Below are 20,414 nucleotides of genomic sequence, written 5' to 3'. Positions count from 1 at the left end.
TAACTCTAAATGCATATTTTAGGTACCTTTTGTGCTAGTGTATTTAATGAATTTTCTCAGGTTCTACTTTTATTTGCAACACAATTACAGTAGAAAATTATGACTATTTTGTACTGTACAGTAATCATGTGCTTTTTGATCTGGAGCAATCTGTTTTAATAAGCAGAATATTGAGAATTTGGCAGTAGAATCTGTGTGTAAAAAGTGTTGGCCTTTCCTTTAGAAATGTGTACGTGGCTTCAGTTTGTTCATTTTGATTTAGGAAACTGCTGTATGGGATAACATTTAAGCATCTGTGTGGAAATAGGAGTGTTTATAAGCTCATTGTCAAAACCCAATGACATTGTGTTGAAATAAAACATAAGGACTGTCCTATGTCTGTACAGCACCTAGCATGATGGTGTCCTTGACTACATCTCCTAGGTGCTGTGGTCATACAGATAATAATATGGACCCTCGAGTCTGGACACTCAAGTCAAGGTTTTCAGAAGCAGGAACCTAAAGTTTGGTTCCTAAATGCATTTTCAGGCACCTAAATATGTGGCATAGTTTTCTACTTCAGTGGGAATGATTCCTCTCTCGATGCAGTTATTCTTAGACTTTTTCCTTCCTTCCCTGCGTAGTTGGAAGGCAAGTTTGATGTGGGGAGTAACAGTAATCATCTCATTTTAAAAACCAACAAGCCACCACATTTTATGGTTCAAATTAGACAATAAAAGTTTAAACTGCTGAACTTGCTGTAACATGATCAGGAGCCCTCTGTATTCTTCATTTGTAACAGCATGTCCTTCATGTGAAGGATCTGTAAAGCCAAACTTACTTAGTGGGTGCTGAAGGAAGGGAGCCGGGGGGAAGGCAAGTCCTGGCACTTGGATAAGCACAACTGATGGCGTATTTTTAATGTCCCATAAAATCCTTACTTTCTGAAAGCTACAAACTTCACGTTAATGTACTTTTGGTGAGCTAGGGTAGAAATCTGGGATTTTCCCATATTTTCCCCTCCTTTTTACTTCTCATTGTCCCCTAGTATCTTCAGAGATCCCCCTATTCAGTTCCCCTTCCAGTAGAATAGAGCTAGACCCTATGCCCTCCAGTGACAGTCAGCACCTCTTCATACTTCAGCCAGAGGTGGTTGCTCACAAGTAAATATAGTAGTTTGAAAGAAAACTGGTTCTGCTGGTGTTCTCCATTTTAAATGTAAGGGCTTGTCTACACTTAACAGAGGATCGATGCGCAGTGATCGATGCATCAGTGGTCGATTTAGCGGGTCTAGTGAAGACCTGCTAAATCGACCGCAGATCACTCTCCTGTCAACTCTGTACTCCACTGGATGGAGAACAGTAAGGGGGGTCGACAGGAGAGCATCTCCCGTTGACATCGTGAAGTGTGGACTCCCGCGGTAAGTAGATCTAAGCTATGTTGACTTGAGTTAGGCTATTTATGTAACTCAAATTGCGTAGCTTAGATTGACTTTTCCCTGTAGTGTAGACAAGGCCTAAGGAATATCTCTCAAAGCAGTTGAATCTTTTAAAGCTGGACAAACTTAAATGCAACTGCTGAAATATGACTAGTTACTATTGCTTACATGCGACTGTGATAGCACTAAGATACATATGAAACACTCCCTATTTCCTAGGTGCTTACCTTGAAATTTCCAGTGTCTTAGGCCAGGTACTGATTGAAAAACTAGGGAATTGAGTGGCTGCTGGACAAACTTGCCTCCTTATTGCATTTCAGAGAACATAAAAATCTCCTTAATACATTGTCAAGTGTAAAATACAAAATGTCCAAATAACATCTTTGATATTTTGTCTTCAGGCTTTGGGCTCAATTACATGGCAAGCCAACCTGTGAATCTACAGCACGTCAGTTTGCCACTCACTAAAGTCCTGTGTAAACACTGCTGCAGCACAGCGAATGTCCTGAAGTGCAGCGTAGTGCCCTACTGTACTAAGCTGTACTGTGGGAATTTCACTGCACCGTAGCAGTGTCCGTAGGGCAAGTTGGTATCCTGTAGATTCACACCTTGGTTTGCCATGCAGTAACTCAGCGTGTAGACAAGCCCTGTATATGTGTTCTTTGAGTTTCATGTGCCTAGACTAATGGTAACACATTTAGAAGCCTAGTCAGAGGCTTACTTAAAAATGTCCTGACCAAAACATTTTTGAAATGATGCAGACAGCTTTCCTGGGTAATGTTGAAATCTACATGGTTGGCATATTTTTCCTCCTTAGGCTGGCGCTGTTGAAGAAGAGCGGTGAAGAAAGCTGGAAAAGCAGGCTTAACAAAAAGCAGGAGTATGGGAAAGTGTCCATCACTGAGCGTAGCACACAACTGCAAGAAGCTGAGCAGTTGTTCAAGAAGAAGGTAAAGCTTCCTATGATAGGAAAAAGTATTCCTCTTGAAACACTACTGCATTGGAGATGCATCAAACTAGACAAGCATGCCTAACATTGGCTAATAGCTACAGCTTGTAGGATTACAGCCATCCTTAACTTGCCTCAGGGTTTGTTTTAAAAAAAATTCTCTGTCACAAGAGCTCTTAAATGAGAAGTTGTCTTGTTGACTGTCTGCTGCCTTAGTATTTTCAGCATTGGGCAGAGTTATTTTCATCAGCAGATTACCAAGAAGTAAATGGGCTTTTAAGATTTTGAGGGAGGTTAAATAATTTCTGAAACATTTGGATTTCACATGTTCACAAAAATCAAGAACAGGTTTCAGCTTAACTATTTAATTTATATGATTATTTCTTGCTATTTGATATAAAATGGTTTTAAGATCTTAAGTTTAGGGATTTTCTAATGAGAAAGAACTTTTAAATCTTTGGGTGGCCTTTTGCTGTCTTCATGCACAGAAAAGCATTTTCAGTAGTTCTGATGGAACCAAGGTTTAGTTGTTAAAGTACAAATATTAGAATACCATGAAGTACTTCTCTTTATGAGTACCTTATATAGTCCTGGCTGTTAGTGGGTAGCCAGGGCCACCAGTAACCTCCAGATTAGTGTTTTTTTTTGTCTTGTTTATAATATGCTCTTTATCAGTTGGGTCAAGAATTTTTGTCTCATTCGTTAATAATAAAAATGTTGTTTTTATTATTTAGTCAATGCAGGTACCCAGCCAATAGGAGAATATATGTCCTATTCCCAGCAGTATATGAGTAAGGGTAGGGTTGGTGATCAATCTGTCCTTAATGAAATAACTTTTTTTGTGTATCCACGAGCACCTGAATCATAAGTGAATGTGTCTGAAACATCTGTTACCAGCACAATAAGACTAAGAAAAGAATCAAAGAACCATTCGTGGCTGTATTTTTCTCCGGTAGACTATTTTTAAAAGATGCAGTGCTTTGCATGGTCGATAAAGCAGACTTAATTTGATCTCACAGTGTAACCGTTCAGTCTACAAAATCACCACCTTTAAGGTCACACTAGTAACATCCTCCAGATGAAAGCAATTTAAGAGAATCACCAATGAACTTAAAGTAGCCAAGGTAGTGTAAATCCAAAAATAACGTTCTTGCAGATGGCTCCCCAGCAGCTATCAATGAGCACATCATTCCTAGTGCTAGGACTTAGTTCAACACCAGGCCAAAATAAGTATGAAGTGCCTTGAAGTGTGTTTAGGCCTGGATGTGATCATACTAGCAGCTTGTCCCCAGGAAAAATGGAGTGTTCTGGAGTTGCACAGTATTAGCCTCAAAATAGGCAGGCGCTATGTTGAAGGTTTATCACTCCTACCAAGCTACTGATGAAGCCTGAGCCTGCCCGAATGAAGACACAGTACAAAAATCTGACTTTGTGGCAGTCTTACTTGTACTGCAGCATTTGATAATTCCTAGAACTGTACTGACAACAGTGATGCTGGTGCACAAAGCAATTTAAACTTTAAAGCTTCACTAGAAGTAGTTTGTGTTTCTAAAGGTATTACAGATCCCTAGAATACTGTCTGACTCTGTAAAGTTTTGAAATCACTTTTAACCTTACTGTCTTCCATTAGAATCTACTGTAAATGTTGTTACTAACTGGCCTTGAAGCCAAAATGGCAGTTACAGTGAAACTGTCCCGATTGCGGAAGACCACAAAACAGTACTTCACTCTACAAAACATCTGTGTGTTGGGAATAGCTCGCATTCTCCTTTTAAAACGTGTGCAGTCTGTCTGTTGTTGGATTTGCCAGAGTACAGGAGTTGTATTGACTGCTAAGCTTTGAACTAGTAAAGAATACAGTCTTTGCTTACTAGAATCATGTCTCAACAGCAGGGAATAAGTTACATTCATGGTACATGCTTGTTCTTATTCAGAATAAGGCATGGATTTTCTCAATGCTACTAGTTTGTCCAATTTTATTGATTAACATGCTTGGATGTAGTTTTAAAGAGCATATGGCACAACTTACTAACCTTGCTTTAGAGGACTTGATTATTGTCGCATGGTGTGTAAACATATAAGTTGTCGAGTTTGTCAAAAGCCTTTAAAAAAAATAAACCATGCAGGTAGTAAGATTCAAATTCCACAAATTAGAATGGGTGCACTGTGTACAGTCAATACATTTTAATCAAAATGCTTAAATTATCAATCGGCAGTTAGTTGCCTACAGATCAGATCTTTCCAATACTCCAGAAATTAAGTTGCTTATAAATGTTCCACTAATTTACGTGTAGTTTAAAACTTTGAAGAGACATACAGTTCCAGAAGAACTTGCCCTCATGTCCTCAGATGAAAGAATAACATAGAGAAGAAATGATAAAATGGAGGATCTTGATAAGCTCTGGAAGAGTTACGGTTTACAAAAAGAAAAATAAACATTTTTTAAAATAAACTATCCTAGTGTATTCTGTATATGTTTATTTAATGTTGAAATTTGATGTGAGGATTTTTAGTTCTTCATGTGTACTGTGGAGCCTATTCATACAATTTATAGAGTACCCTGTATACTAGTAGATTGTCTGCATAGTTCCCAGCCTGATAAAAAGATGAAGTGCCTTGACATACGGAATCCAAATTATTTAGAGATATAACAGATTGGATTTAGTATGTTGTTGTATCAGTCTATCAGGTTGGGTAATAGGTCATTGGTTTTCAGGGGATTGGTGGGTTGTTTCCCACGAAAAACACAAAACGCTTTCTAGCATCAAAAGCACAAAATTTTACTGGAATGAAAATTCCTATGTCATAGCCATTTTAAGTGTAAATCTACTTAGCGTCCCAGATTAGTGTATGATTTTCCCCCCCAACTATGCTGTAGTAGTTTTAAAACAGTGAATCAAGTTTGAAATGTTTCGTTCCCATAGCACATTCCTGCAAACTTATACTGTAATCTGTTACATTGCTAAAAGCATTTGTTTACTGTTGTCATGATTCAGAATTACTCTGAGGATGATGCTTGTAAAACCCTGATGGGGTAAGCCCTTTAATAATAATAATAATAATAATAATAAAAAAATAAAAAAGCATGTGTGCCTCCAGACAAATAATTTGTCTCTTGTTTTGGTAACAAGAGATAAAGTTATGTATACATAGCATCTACTGGATGTGCATGTACATAGTTCTAATTGTATCTGAAGTACTAGTCACTGGAATGTGAGTGAGCTGCTCTCTAATGAACTGCACGTTTCCAACATTCTGTGCAATGTTTCCTGTTTGTTTTAACATGTAGGAAGAAGGAGGAATTACAGATGATAATACCGTGTCTAATCAGCTTTGGGTAAGCCTGACTGTACTGTTAGGAGTTATTCTAGACTTTGGCTAAAGTAGTGAATTCGCTTTTGCTGGGTGCTGTGTGTTAGTTTTTCCCCCCAGACATCTTTCCAATTTGTATTCAAGTTTTAGAAAACTTTGCTTGATTTTATCTGGAAGATACATGGTTCCTTATTCCAGTAAGGGCTGAGGGCACTTCCAGTGGAAATATCCATGTTGCGATAAACATGCTTCAGTAATTTAATGGATCATGAAAGCAGAGACCATTAAAAACATCTAAGTGTGAAAAATGTTTCTCCTGTGCGTGCAGCTCAGTTTCACATCAAATTGTCACTAATTGGTTTAATTACTGCATGAAATGGCTGTGGTAAACATGCTGTTATGTGAAACTTTTTCTTGCACTGACTTTTCAGTAGGGAAAATGTTTCTAAAAGATTAGGGTTGGAATTGCAAAAAAAAAAAATATATTTTTTTTAACAAATCACTTGATTTATCCTCCGTTGTCTGACAAATCATTTCCTTCCCCCCTCTAATTCTCTTGCTGTGCTTTTGCCCCTACCATAGGAACCTGTCTATGCTTCTACTTATTCTCCTGCTATACCTGTTGCCCATAAATTTCATCCTTTTGTACCTATTCATCAGGTGAGCAAAAGCTTGCACACTTTTACATGGTTGTTGGAATTCCTGATCACTTAAAGAGTACTTAGTTATGTGGGAAACTACTATATATTCTGCCTAGTAAATACTTCTCAAAAGAAATGTACCATAAGAATTCCCTATACTACGTACTTTCCACCAACTTAAATTCCATTAGTATTTTTATTAAACTACATCTCTAAAAATTGCATTTATCTTTTAGATTATAGATGATAAACTAAATCAGGCTAAATACAATCTGCCCAAGGATGTTAGTGTGTTCACTTATAGTACCATGAATCATTAGAAACTCACTAAATAGGATTTTGAATGGAGTAGTTCCTAAATGCTATGCATTTTTGCTTCTTACAATAACTGCAGTGCATCCTGCCTCTCTTTGAATTAAGTTTCTATGAAAAATATATAATATTTAAAAACTGATCACATTTCAATTCATTAAATGAACAAAACAGTCTGTCGTAGATGTTTTTTATTTCATGCTCTGGTTTCCTCCAGAGATGTTTTTCTTACGTTGCATTCACTACTCTTTTGTTCTAAAAGATTTTGTTAAGGTTGGCACATCCTGCTTCTGTTTTCTGCCTCTCCTGTCTTTCCTCACTCTTCTGTTTCTCTTCCTTTAAGGTCAGTAGTTCTAGTTTGAGAGAATCAAGCCCCCTGGTCTTTGATGAACGGCATCCTTGGAGATGGAAGGTGAAATATTGCATAAACTTCCTGTTTTAGTTGAAGGAGGAGTGAGACAGAAAATAAAATGATTTTAAGACACATTCCCAAAGCAAATTAGCGTGACCAAATGGATGCTTTGGTTGGTAACAGCATTCTTTTGCTGTTCTAGTAAATGTTAGGAGTGCGTCATATGACATTGCAAAATATGTCTATATAAAGGAATTCCAGGTCCATATTCTAAACAAGTTTTAAAGAACTAATTTAAAGGCAGTTAATAGTTAATGAGGGCTTTTAAAGTAATTCACTTTCTCTCAGCCTCTTATTTAACCAGCTTAGTACAGCAGTCAGAGTGAGCAGAACCAGAATACTAGCCCTCCTTCAGAAGAGATAAGCGAAAAATGGGAGTGGGAGGGTGGGGAAGGAGGACTGAACATATAAAATAGAGTTAAAAGAAATCTGAAAGAAAGTGAAAGAAGGAGCAAGAACAATTAATTTGAAGGTCTGAGCAGATCTGGCAGCTCTGATCTTGTTTTATATCATCACCCTGTCCTCTACTCCCAGCACGGATCTATGGTTGAAGCATTATAGGAAAACCTTTGAGCTTTTCTCCAGATTATATACTAGTTGCAGCATGTGCTGTGATTGTCATACTTAAAATATATGGTTGTAGTATGGCTGCATGCCTTTGAGTAAGTTATATATATATTACCGATAAAAAGAACAAATGAGAAACTGTCCACACACTTCTGGCGTTTCTAAATAAAGCTTCACATTGATCACGACCCATACCACTTTTATTAGCTTTTCATGACTATTTGTATGAATTAAGTTTTGTCTGTACCAATGGTTTGCCCAAAAGAAAACCTCTAATTTTGGGCCTGCAGCTGAAATTTGCTAAAACTAGTTTTGTGACTACATTAAATTCATAGTTTATAAAAAAGAGGTCATCTAATAAGGTAACAGATACATTAACCTTTAGAATCATAGAATATCAGGGTTGGAAGGGACCTCAGGCGGTCATCTAGTCGAACCCCCTGCTCAAAGCAGGACCAATCCCCAGACAGATTTTTCCCCAGATCCCTAAATGGCCCCCTCAAGGATTGAACTCACAATCGTGAGTTTAGCAGGCCAATGCTCAAACCACTGAGCTACACCTTAGGTACATGTAATTCTGGTCAGATATTGGACTGGTAATATTAAATTTTCAAGGTATACACAAACTACTGCAAGGGCAGTCTGCACAAAACATTAATCAAATAACTTCAAATAGCAAACAATCTAATAAAAATGGTCTTTTGTTTACAGAGACCATTTGTGAACAGGAAAAAGGGCTATGTTACTATAAAGTCGCATAGGAAACAAAAATAGTTCCTAAATTGTAATCCTCTCCCACCCTCCAATTCTTAAATCCATTGGCTTTCTCTTGTGCACTACATATTTTGGAAGCTCTGTTCCTGCTGTTCTCTGCTTTACAAGCTAAACTAGCACCTTTCTTCCTACTCCTCTGCATAATTCACAGCATACAGTTTAAAGGAACTTCTTGTTCTTTTGAAAACTACATTTTGATGTTTCTCATCTCTTCATTCGGTCTCTTCCTTTCAGGCAGAGACAATCCTAGTGGTTGCCATCCTTAACTACAATCCATTAATTCTCTTATCTCTTGCATTCAAACATACATGCAGCCGTATCACCTTGGGTTGTGATCTCATAAGGCAAGGAGAGACATGATGTGGATGGGAAAATCCAGTGTTGCTGGAAGTGGCGCATTTACTTAGTTGTAAGCCATTCCTCCCTCTGAATTGGTACTGAATAGATGTCGAAGCACAACATGTTCTGGAACTGTGCTGCTATAGATTTTAATGCAGAAGAGACCATTATGAACATCTAGTCTAACCTCCACAGGAGGTTCTGCCTCATTTAGTAGTTCCTGCTTTAAGCCTGTAACTTGTATTTTGAGCTAGAGCATATCTTTTAGGAACATATACACTCTTGCTTTAAAACCTTCAAGTGATAGAGAATCCACCACATCTCCATGTAGTTGTTCCAATAGTTAACTGCCCTCACTGTTAAAATTTTTACCTTATTTTTAAGTCTGAATTTGTCCAGTTTCAGCTTGTATATCATGATCAAGTCATCTTGTAAACGTTTCTTGAATAAACTAAATAGATTGAGCTGCTTTATCTCTCATCATAAGGCATGTTTCCCAGATGTCAAATCATTCTCATAGCTCTTTTATGAACCATTTCCAATTTGTTAACATCCTTTTTGAAGTGTGAACACTAGAACAGGACACAATTTTCCAGCAGTGGTCTCACTAATCCCTTATACAGAGTAGGGTACCTTCCTACTCATACTTCCCCATTTATACATCCCAGGATTGTGTTAGCTGTTTTAAGTACAGCAGCATGCTGTGAAGTCATGCTCCATTATTTATCTACCATGACCTCTATGTATTTTCCAGAGACACTGTTTTTAAGGATACAGTCCCCCATCCTGTTCTTGGTTCCTAGATCTGTGATCTTGCATTTGACTGTTACTCAAATGAGTCCTCCTTACCAAACAATCAAGGCCAGTCAGTGTAAATGACCTGTCTCCTCATTATGGGCCAAGAACAGATTCCTACAGCAACCCACTAGAAATACCGCCATTGAATAACTACTTCCCTTTTGCAATCTATCTGTTAAACAGTTTTAAATCTATGTAATATGTGCTGCGTTGACTTTTGTATAGTGCTAACTTTTTCAGAAGATCATGCATGTCAAATGGCTTACAAAAGCTTTAAGTATATTATGTCCACACAATTACCTTCATCAGGCAAACTTGTGATCTCATCAAAAACAATAAGTTCTACACACCAATTTAAAAAATGTTTAATAGTTGGTGTTTAACATCCTCCCTCGTTAGTGATAAAACCAAAATTGTTTCATTATTACTGGAAGATTTGAATACATGATCCTGCTTTTTTTAATACAAAAAAGAAATATTTATTGAATATTTTACCTTTTCTGCATCCTGATTGATAATTTTATTATCCTCATCTACAGTTGGATCTATACCATTGCTAGAATTTAATTTGTTCCGGGTATATTTTAAAGAATGTCTTATTGTTTTTAACCCTACTGGCTGAAGATTTTTCATTGATATCTTTAGCTTACCTTATCAATTGTCTGTATTTCCTAAATACTGATTTGTACTCATTGCTATAAGCTTCTCCATTTTTCCATTTGTTAGATATTTTTTATTTTCTGTTGCTGTCTTCATCTCCCCTCTTCACCAGGCTGTTTTTAACCAAAGAAGCCGTCTTCCATGCCTGGAATTGTCTTATTTGGGCCTCTAAAAACATTAATTCCCAATTATGATTCACATTTTTATGTTTAAATATTTCCTCCCACTCATATAATAGTTTTCAGCTTTGGGAAACTGGCTTTTTTTTAAAGATTATGTGTATAAGTGTGTATATATTACTGGTTGATACTATATTCTGTTTGCAGATAGTATATAAAATCAGATCATAAACACTTGCATATGTGTAACCAACAGTTTTTAGTTCAATAATCAATTAAACTTTCTCCATCAGAATGAGGTTGAATATGGAATTACCCCAAGTTGGTTGCAATACTTCTTGTGTTGGAAAATTATCAACTATAATTTTAGAAACTCCAAAGATATTTGACCAGAGGAAAAATGAAACCTCCAACATATGTCCCCCAGGTTGAAATCCCCAATGACATTTTTCTTTCTACACATTATGGATAAACGTTTAAGGAGGTGCTTATCCTGGTCCCTTGTCTGATGTGGTAGTCTAAACTCACCACTACCCCCCTCTTGAAGTTTCAGTACACTGATCCATAAGCATTCCTGTTTCTGCCCTTCTAAATTTTCAGTAGCCAAGAAGCACAGGTGCAGTCCTTCAGCCAAAATTAAATCACTTGGGTTTTTTTTGTTTTTTTCCAAAAAGCCACTTGATTTTTTTCCCACATAAATAAGGTTGTGTTAATGCCAGAGTTCTTGCCAAATTATAACTTCAGTATTCACTTTGCATATAAAATCCCCCTTGTGGTTTCAGTAGGATCATTATTCATTTCCTGTCCAGATCTCCTATGGAATGTTGCTGTGATCTAGGAAACCAACAGTTCACTCCAGAGGTGGCTGCACTTCCTGTGGGGGATGAAATGTTTCTTATAGTTTGTAAAGTATTCTGGCCTCTCCCGCAGCGGCAGCTGTCTGGAACAGAGCGTTTGCACAGTGAGTGAAATGGTGCTCTGCAGCACAATCAATGTGTGGAGACAAAATGGCGTCCTCCATGAAGCATGACCTTGCAAGCACTATACGGGATATGTCATGCCATGCACGGGATGCAATGTTGTAGAGCCAGTCTTCGGCCAGCACACGCAGTAAAGAACAGCACTTCAGTGTAGTAGCAGAGGGTGAAGGAAGATAGCTGGTGAGCTGCAGCAGCAGGAGAGTAAAGGTAGCCGTAACCGGCCCTTCCTCTGATACCCACACCTAGAGCCCAGTCTCCTGTAGCACTCAGTCTCAGATAGTGAGGACTGACCAGTTTCTCTCAATTGCAAGGGAGCAAGTAACTGTAATGGCTGCTAGCAATAAAAGAAAAGTGAATGCAGAAAACGAAGCATTTCAAGGTAAATGGGAAGAAGACAACTTGTTCATTGAATGTAATGGATAACCACAATGTCTCATGCACTTGAAAGTGATAGCTGTGTTGAAGGAGTACAATATCAGTTGACATTACAACACACTTCACAAGGCAAAATGTGAGAAGTACCCTGGAGAGTCACTTGCCGCTCTAGTTAAGGACTTGAAAAGCAAACTTCAAAAGCAGAGAAACATACTGATGAAACCTGCAGCTGTACTAACTTCAAGTCTGGCTGCCTCTTACAAGGTGTGCCTTGAGCTAGTGAAATCTAAAAAGCCTTTTAAGGATGGTGATGTGGTAAAAATGTATGCTATCAAGCTGGCTCATCCATTGGGAATGGAAAAATGGCAAAGAATTTTGAGTGTGTCATTGCCTCAGCAAACTGTAGCTAGGAGAGTAAATGACATGAATGATCCTGTGTCCTCAAAATTGAAGACAGTTGGTGAAAATTGTAAGTGCTTTTCATTAGATTAGCTCTAGACAAGAGTACTGACGTCGGTGATACCAGACAGTTATTGCTTTTCATCTGAAGCACTGATGAGGATTTCTTCATGCATTAATAGTTACTGGAGCTAGTTCCAAACAAGTGCAGTACAAAGGGGGCAGATATTTACTTGTTTCTGCTATGAGCAAATATGGTGGCTTCCAACAGTGCTGCTGCGTTGTCACAGATAGTGCACAAGCCACGACTGGCAGTAAAAGTGGATTTGTAGGTTTGCTGAGAGAAAATGGAATTGGAAATGAAGGCAGTTTGTGGGAAATCTGTTAAAATTAGTGGTGTGATGACCAGTGTAATACAAACAGTCAACATCATCCATGGAGGAAACAGAGCACAGGGGCACAAGAAATGTATCCGCTTCCTTGAGGAGTTGAATTCAGAATGTGGGATTTGCATCTCCGGTCACAAGTTCAGTGGCTGAGTGGGGGGCAGTACCTGCAACATTTTTTTTCACTCAGAAAGGAGATTCTTGCTGTTCTGAAAGAAGAAAATGTAAGCAACGCTGCCCAGTGTCAAGAGTAGTTGGAAGACTGAGCATTTCTATGCTCACTGGCCTTCCTAACAGACGTAACCAGCTCATCTTAATTCACTCAGTCTCTGGCAGCAAGGTAGAGATCAGAATATTTCTACACTTTTATGGGCTATTTTTCCACAGAAAACTTGGACTCTTCAGAAGAATGGCATCACCCATTTTCCATCATGCAAGGATCTCTCAACTGAGACTGTTGTTGCTGGTTTTCGCAGCTTCTTGACAATTATATTAGCTATCTTAGCAGAGTTCAGCACCAGATTTGCAGATTTTGAGACTGAGATCCAGCATTCAACTGTTCAACAATCCAGTGGAGGTACCAGTTGAGCAGCAACCACAAGATCTTTACCTACAGCTGTGTGAACGGCAGATTTATCCTTGGTTTCTTTCAAAGAAGAATGGAATATGTGAAAACTTCTGGAAACTTGTCCCTAGTTCAAAGGCTTCTTCTGCTGAAGCTGTGCTCAATATTGGGAAGCACAGACATTTGCAAAAGCACATTCTGTCATGAAATAACATGTGATGTCAAAACATCGCAAGATGTTGGAGAGTGACACCCTTGCTGCTCTCTCTGGCTTGCCACTAAGAATATTGATAGTGACATTGGAACTGTAGTGCAAGGGGAAAAAATTCCTCAGTGTTCTCACTGAGATGTGTTATTCTCTGATAGATTCATTTTATTTTAATGTTTTTCTATGGCTAAAATAAATCATGACCTTAATAAAAATCCGATTCTAAACTCTGGAATTATATTTTTGTATGTGACCCACCAAGGTGCCCCAAAACTAGCATCTGGCCCACAGCATTGAAAAGATTGGACCACACTCTGAATATTTTATCGAAGTTGTCATATATCTTGATGTCAAAATGTCTGGCTGCCCAGCCAGTTAACATTTCTATTGAACTCCAAACAAACATAATTGTGCAGAGGTCTGTGGAAGAGGCACAGACAGCTGGGGAAAGAGAGGGAGCTTCCAATCCTTGTGTTAGCTGCTGCTTACTCTGTAATTCCTCTTGCTACTGGTGGATGATTCTTTATCTTTTCAGATAAATTCTTAGTTACATTGAATTCCTTCCCTGTCTACCTGCCTCTATAGTCACGCTCCTGGTCCCTTAAAAGTATTGAACTGTCTTTAATTCATTCAGTATTGTCAACTCAAGCATTCAAAAATCATGAGTCAGGCTCTTTTTTAAAAGATGTGATTTTTTTTTTTTTTTTTTTTTTTAAGATATAGATATAGCTATATAAATTGGGTTTTTCTATTTTCTTTCTGGTTTCAGAGCCTGTAGGGTGCATTCATTTCAAGTCTTCAAGCTTTTCTCTGTAATTGTGAGGGCTAGAAAAATAAAATAAATGAAAGCTGATGTTCTCATGCCATTGTTTGATTACAGCAGCTGGGTTTCTAAGAAAAGCACCAAATAGCTTAAGAGTTGCAATAAAATTGATGGTTGGCAATGCTGTTCTTCGGTGTGTCCTGTTCATGATTTCTATATAACACAAATCCAAAAAATGTTAGCTTCTTTTTAAGGTAACTGATTTGTAGAAACTGAACTGATTCTCTGATCTGACTCAGCTAAGAGGAGGGAGAAATTTATGGTGGCCTTTTGTCCTACTTAATGTACCTTCTTCCCCAGTTTCCTGTATGGATGGAGGGCACTGAAATAGTTCCTGCTCATGGCTGTTTCTAATCACTGAAGCTATTGAATGTCTCTCTTAAAACAAACTGGCAAAAGCTCCATGTGGGTGAGACAAAAGGCATTTGAATGATCACAGAATAAAATTATTCAAAAAGAACAAGCTGGCACAGATCCCAAAGCGATGAGCCTCTAGAGCAGTGGTTCCCAAACGTTTACAGCCTGTGAACCCCTTTCACTAAAATGTCAAGTCTCGCGAACCCCCTCCTAGAAATGAATATTTCCAGGGATTTTCTCCTTTACCTGAGTATAAATTATAAAAGCAGTGATCTTGGAAATATAAAATTTGTTTTTATGACATGCTTATTACACACTATTTATTATTATTGATCATTACAGTATTTTTATTACATTATGAAAATGGCAACACTCTTCCAAGATCTCACTTTCGTAGCTTGTATCACTTTGAATAAGCCTGTTATAAGACAAGGCTCATATGTTTCGTCAAGGAGTATCAGATTTGAAACAGCATGAAGATATTTAAGAAGCTAACTCAAAGAGTTCCTCCTACACAAGCTTCAGGTCTTGAGCAGTCCAGACAAACAACGCACGTTACAACAAAGCTTAAACTTGTTCTTCATAATCATTTTAAAAACAATACTAGCTGCCTATTTAATTTTAAAAAAGCAAAAAATATTCACCTCCCTTTCCATTTCTTATAAGGAGTCTTGAAGTTTAAATCTCCTCAGTGTGATAGATATGCTTGCTTTGATCTGCTTAGCTCTTGGAAGTCCAGGGGCTCCGGGCTGCTGGCCCCGTGCCGGGGTCCCTAGGGACAGCTCTGTCCGCCATTAGGGAATTTTTTCCCGAGAACCCCCTGTAACATTTCGTGAACCCCCAGGGGTTCACGAACCCCAGTTTGGGAACCACTGCTGTAGAACAATATTTCTCACATTGGGAGTTCAAAAGGGGGCCAGGCTCTTGTGGGGGGTTGTCACAAGATCACAAAAAATAGGGTTACCATACGCCCGGGTTTCCCCAGACATGACCTCTTTTATTGGTCCTCCTATTTCCGTATGGACAGATTTTTTAAATGAACAAATATCCGTGATTTTTCTTTGCTCGTCCTTTTTCCTTGCCTTCAGTGCTGGGTGGCCAGAGAGCAGCAGCTGCTGTCTGGACACCCAGCTCTGAAGGCAGCACTGCCGCCAGCAGCAGCGTAGAAGTAACGGTAGCATGGTATGGTTACTTAGCTCTGTAGGAATCTGCACTGATGCTGCGAAAGCTATGACCAGTACCAAGAGTATGTGTGGGGTGGAAGTCTCCACAGCCTGAACTATTTTCAAAGGGGGGCGCAGCAAAAAAAAAATTTGAGAACCCCTGCTTTAGAAGATGTACTACAGTTTCAGTTCTGTGTAAGATAACATTGTCTTTCAGTTCCCCGGTAATATACTGCCTGTTATAAATACCCAGTGTGTATGCTTTACTTTGACTTGAAGTCCATCTCTAATAAAAAATATTTCACTCATATCTTTTGGGAAACTTGCCCAAACAATTCAGTTCTCCAAGAGAATCTGTAGGTGCTATGTTTGTCTACATCTTGTTTTGCTTTCTAGACAAAGTTGGTTACTTAATTGCTAACACTCAAGTACACTGAAATGAACATACAACAAAAAATGGAATGAGTAACTTTTCCACCAGGAAAAGCTTTCTGTAGTGTAACAGACTTCAGAAGACCTAATTTGGCGGTAATTACAACTTTAAATGGAACCTTTCCCTTGTACTATATCCCACTCTTTTTTTTCTGTTGGTCCCAAGAGCTATGCCATAATTCCTGGTAGATTCATCCTAAATTGTAAAATCAGTAGGAGATGGACTTGGCTAAAAGCATTCCACTGAAGCCAAGCTACAGTGACTTACCAAGTAATCTCTTGAAAGACATTAAGATACTAATACAAAAACCACTTTGGTTGGAAAATAGTACCTTGTGTCAGCAATCCCTTCAACTGGTTTTGGTGTAGCCATAGTTGGTTGTTGCAGTGCCATCTAGTCCTGGTGTGGAAGGATGTTGGTTACAGCATAGGGCCTCAGTGATGGAGGGAATATGAGGGAAATACACTTTTCTGCAACCCCATAATAAAAAACTTTTTGGAATCCTTATGAAATATATGACCACATTAAAGGTGGCCACTCAGGCAAATACAGTATTTTATTTTCTAGAGCACAAGAAAGGAAGTGTGACCATCTGCAAATGGTTAAGAGGACTAAAAATAGCTTAAAATTATTTGGTTAAAAATTGCACCTCTGGGTTCAACTCTAGTTGAGATTCCTCCTGATATTTTCAGTGATCTTACAGCCTCCTAATAGCATGGTGTATGATACAAAACCACTTAATTTGCCCTTTGAGACAGGTTTGTATGATCTGAAGAGGCACATTTAAGGAGATGATTCATCTGAGAAAGAGAGTGGTTTCTCCAGATCAGAGCTGAGGTACATTTGTATAGCAGTATGGATAAGCTTGAACACCTACCTTTCTGCCGTTATGCAGTTGGTAGAAAATATTTTTCCGTCTTGACAGATGCATATCATGAAGTTCAATTAAGAAAAAGAAATTTGAGAGTAAGGCCTGGTCTACACTAGGCTTTTATGTCGAATTTAGCGCCGTTATATCGAATTAACCCTGCACCCGTCCACACCAGGAAGCCATTTAGTTCGACATAGAGCTCTCTTTAAATCGATTTCTGTAATCCTCCCCAACGAGAGGAGTAGCGCTAAATTCGAAATGGCCATATCGAATTAGGCTAGGTGTGGATGGAAATCGACGCTAATAGCTCCGGGAGCTATCCCACAGTGCACCACTCTGTTGACGCTCTGGACAGCAGTCCGAGCTCGGATGCTCTGACCAGCCACACCCCGGGAAAATTTGAATTCCTTTTCCTGTCTGGGCAGTTTGAAGCGCAGTTTCTGTTTGGACACCGTGGCGAGCTCAGCAGCAGTGGCAGCAGTGGCAAGGATGCAGAGCTCTCCAGCAGAGATGGCCGTGCAATCCAATAGAAAGAGGGCCCCAGCATGGACGGATCGGGAAGTCTTGGATCTCATCGCTGTGTGGGGAGATGAGTCCGTGCTTTCCGAGCTGCGCTCCAAAAGACGGAATGCAAAGACCTATGAGAAGATCTCTAAAGCCATGGCAGAGAGAGGCTACAGCCGGGATGCAACGCAGTGCCGCGTGAAAATCAAGGAGCTGAGACAAGGCTACCAGAAGACCAAAGAGGCAAACGGACGCTCTGGATCCCAGCCCCACACATCCCGTTTCTACGAGGCACTGCATTCCATCCTAGGTGCGGCCGCCACCACTACCCCACCCCTGACCGTGGACTCTGAGGATGGGATATTGTTCGCGGCCGGTTCCTCCGACATGTTAGCGGACGGGGAAGATGAAGAAGGAGATGAGGAGGACGAGGCAGTCGACAGCGCTGGCACCGCTGATTTCCCCGACAGCCAGGAGCTCTTCATCACCCTGACAGAGATCCCCTACCAACCGTCCCCCGCCGTTACCCCAGACACAGATTCAGGGGAAGGATCAAGCAGTAAGTGTTTTAAATATCTAAACATTTATTTACAACATAACTGGCATATTTAAAATATTAACAGTAGCTAAAGTGCTTTAAAACATGTAAACATTTATTTGCAACAAAACAGGAAGATTGAAAATATTAACAGTGGGTAAAGTGCTTCAAAACATGTAAACAGGAAAGTCAAACAAAAGGGGAATCAGTGCAAAGTGTGTCATGATTAGTCTGTCTTTGGGCGCCTCAATATATAGTCCGAACCATTTTCAAAAAATTGCACAATGTCCGCTTCATGATTATAGTGCCCAAAACCCTGCAGTCATTTGTCCCTCCAAGGGCACCTAAGCCAAGAACTGGTCAATGTAACCGGGGATAGAGGCGACATCCTCCGGGGAGAACTCCTCATACACCTCCTGCAGGTGTTTTTCCAGCCTCATCAGCAGGTTCCTGGGCAGGGAGAGCTTATTAGGCCCCCCGTGGTAGGACACGTTTCCCTGCCACAACGCCAGCAGGTACTCCGGGATCATGGCCTTGCAGAGCAGCGCAGCAAATGGCCCCGGTTTCTGCAGGCTGTCCCGGAGCATCTTCTCCTTCTGGCTCTCCGAGACCTTCAGGAGGGTGATGTCTGGCATGACTCCCTGCTGTGAATTAGGTAGGGGAAAGTTAGTATTGGGACTGCTTGCCCGTCCCTTTACTGAACTGCAACCGCCGGTTTACAGCCACGCGGTTTACAGCCGCGAGGGGCTGGGACAGGGCCAGAGTTCATGCTTGCAGGATTGCTGCCAGCAGAGACTCGCATTGCTTTCTATGTGAAAGGAGGCCAGTGCCACTCTTAAAGTTTTAAGCGGCCACAAGTCTACGGCTTACCATGTTTGCCAGCTAGACAAAGTCCGGTGTCCAGCCCTGCTCCTCAGCTCGCCACAGCAAGACCGCAGGCACGGTAGGCGAGGGCCGAAAATTCGACCTTGTCCTCAGTGCGCGTGTGATAGGTGCTCTGCATGGTCTTGTTCACAGAGAAAGACTATGTTCTCTGTTCACAGATACATTGCTCTGTCTCAGGAATTCACTCCCTTTTTCCAATTCCCACAGCCACATCTGCCCAGAGGCTAGCGCACATTAGGAGGAGGAAGAAGAGGACACGGGAAGACATGTTTGCTGAACTAATGGAATGCTCCCGAGCACAGGCAGCCCAGCAGACACAGTGGAGGGAGAACTTGTCCCAAATGCACCGGGCAAACATTGAACGGGAGGAGAGGTGGCGACAGGAGGACAGGCAGGCTACTCAAACGCTGCTTGGACTAATGAGGGAGCAAACGGACACGCTCCGCCGCCTTGTGGATGTTCTGCAGGACCGGAGGCAGGAGGAGAGAGCCCCGCTGCAGTCTCTCTGTAACTGCCCTGCCCCGCCACCAAGTCCCATACCCCCCTCACCCAAAGTCCAAACACGGAGGGGTGGAAGGGGCCGTGAAAAATTTCACTCCACCCCTGCGGACTGCTCTACCACTAGAAGGCTCTCATTCCCCAAAATTTGAAAAGTCCTTTCCTACCCGCCTCACACAAGACCCCGTCCAAGTTTCACCCCCCCGTTCCATGTGCGGTTGTTAATAAAGAATACGTTTCTGTTCATTTCTGTTTCCATCCTCTTCTTTTGGAGGGGAGTCTGTCTGAAGGGGGGGGAAGGGGCTTGGTCATTGGACAGGACAGTCACCTTTAGCAGGGGGCAGGTGCAGCAGCAGGGCACATATACAGTGCAGTGACTAGTTATCCTGGTCAGTCTGGGAGGTGGTTTTCATGTTCTGTGTGGTGGGGGCGGTGGTGTTGCTCTGTGACTTGGTGGCGGGGGAGGGCAGTTACAGATCTTATGCAGCGGTCCTTACCCTGGATCACAGAGCCGCGCAGCAGGGGATCTGTAACCCTCCTCCCCCTGCAAGACAGTCACATAGCCGACACATACACGCAGTCCCGGCCAGGAGGGCTGGCAGGCTCCGTTGAAACAACCAGTCCACCACCGCGGAGCCTGTCATTCCTGGAGTTTAGAAGCATCATTTGCATCACAACACTAAACCCGCCCCCCGCCACAGTCTGCGTCCCAGGTTTAAAACATTCCCGCGAAAACAGTAATAAAGACAATGGTGTCCATTAACAAAACAGAACAGATTTTATTTTTTGGGAAGGGGGTGAAGGGGGTATGTGATTGGAGAGGATAGTCGACGGCAACTGGGTAAAGAAACGGGGGCAAGTTCTGCTTCTGTGTCCACAAACTTAAAAGTCACTGGGTACCCTGCTCAGCCTTGAAACTGGCTTTCAAAGCCTCCCGGATGCACAGCGCGTCCCGCTGGGCTCTTCTAATCGCCCGGCTGTCTGGCTGGGCGTAATCAGCAGCCAGGCTATTTGCCTCAACCTCCCACCCCGCCATAAAGGTCTCCCCCTTGCTCTCACACAGATTGTGGAGCACACAGCAAGCTGCAATAACGATGGGGATATTGGTTTCGCTGAGATCACAGCGAGT

General features: G+C 40.8%; 1 protein-coding gene across 1 annotated transcript in view; it reads left to right on the top strand.

The window, feature by feature from the left end:
• SVIL (supervillin) overlaps positions 1-20,414 on the top strand; it is a 145,574-nt gene that overhangs the window by 88,493 nt on the left and 36,667 nt on the right. Inside the window, exons 17-20 of the mRNA XM_024214440.3 lie at positions 2,235-2,367; positions 5,656-5,703; positions 6,261-6,338; positions 6,975-7,072. Coding sequence (XP_024070208.2) covers positions 2,235-2,367; positions 5,656-5,703; positions 6,261-6,338; positions 6,975-7,072 — 357 coding nt within the window. The remainder of the gene's footprint in view (positions 1-2,234; positions 2,368-5,655; positions 5,704-6,260; positions 6,339-6,974; positions 7,073-20,414) is intronic.

This window comes from Terrapene carolina, unplaced genomic scaffold (genome assembly GCF_002925995.2).
Source record: "Terrapene carolina triunguis isolate 2854851 unplaced genomic scaffold, T_m_triunguis-2.0 Scaffold111, whole genome shotgun sequence".
Taxonomy (NCBI): Eukaryota; Metazoa; Chordata; order Testudines; family Emydidae; genus Terrapene; species Terrapene triunguis.
Note: the sequence above shows the minus strand (reverse complement) of the source record. Positions and strands in the feature narration are given on the sequence as shown.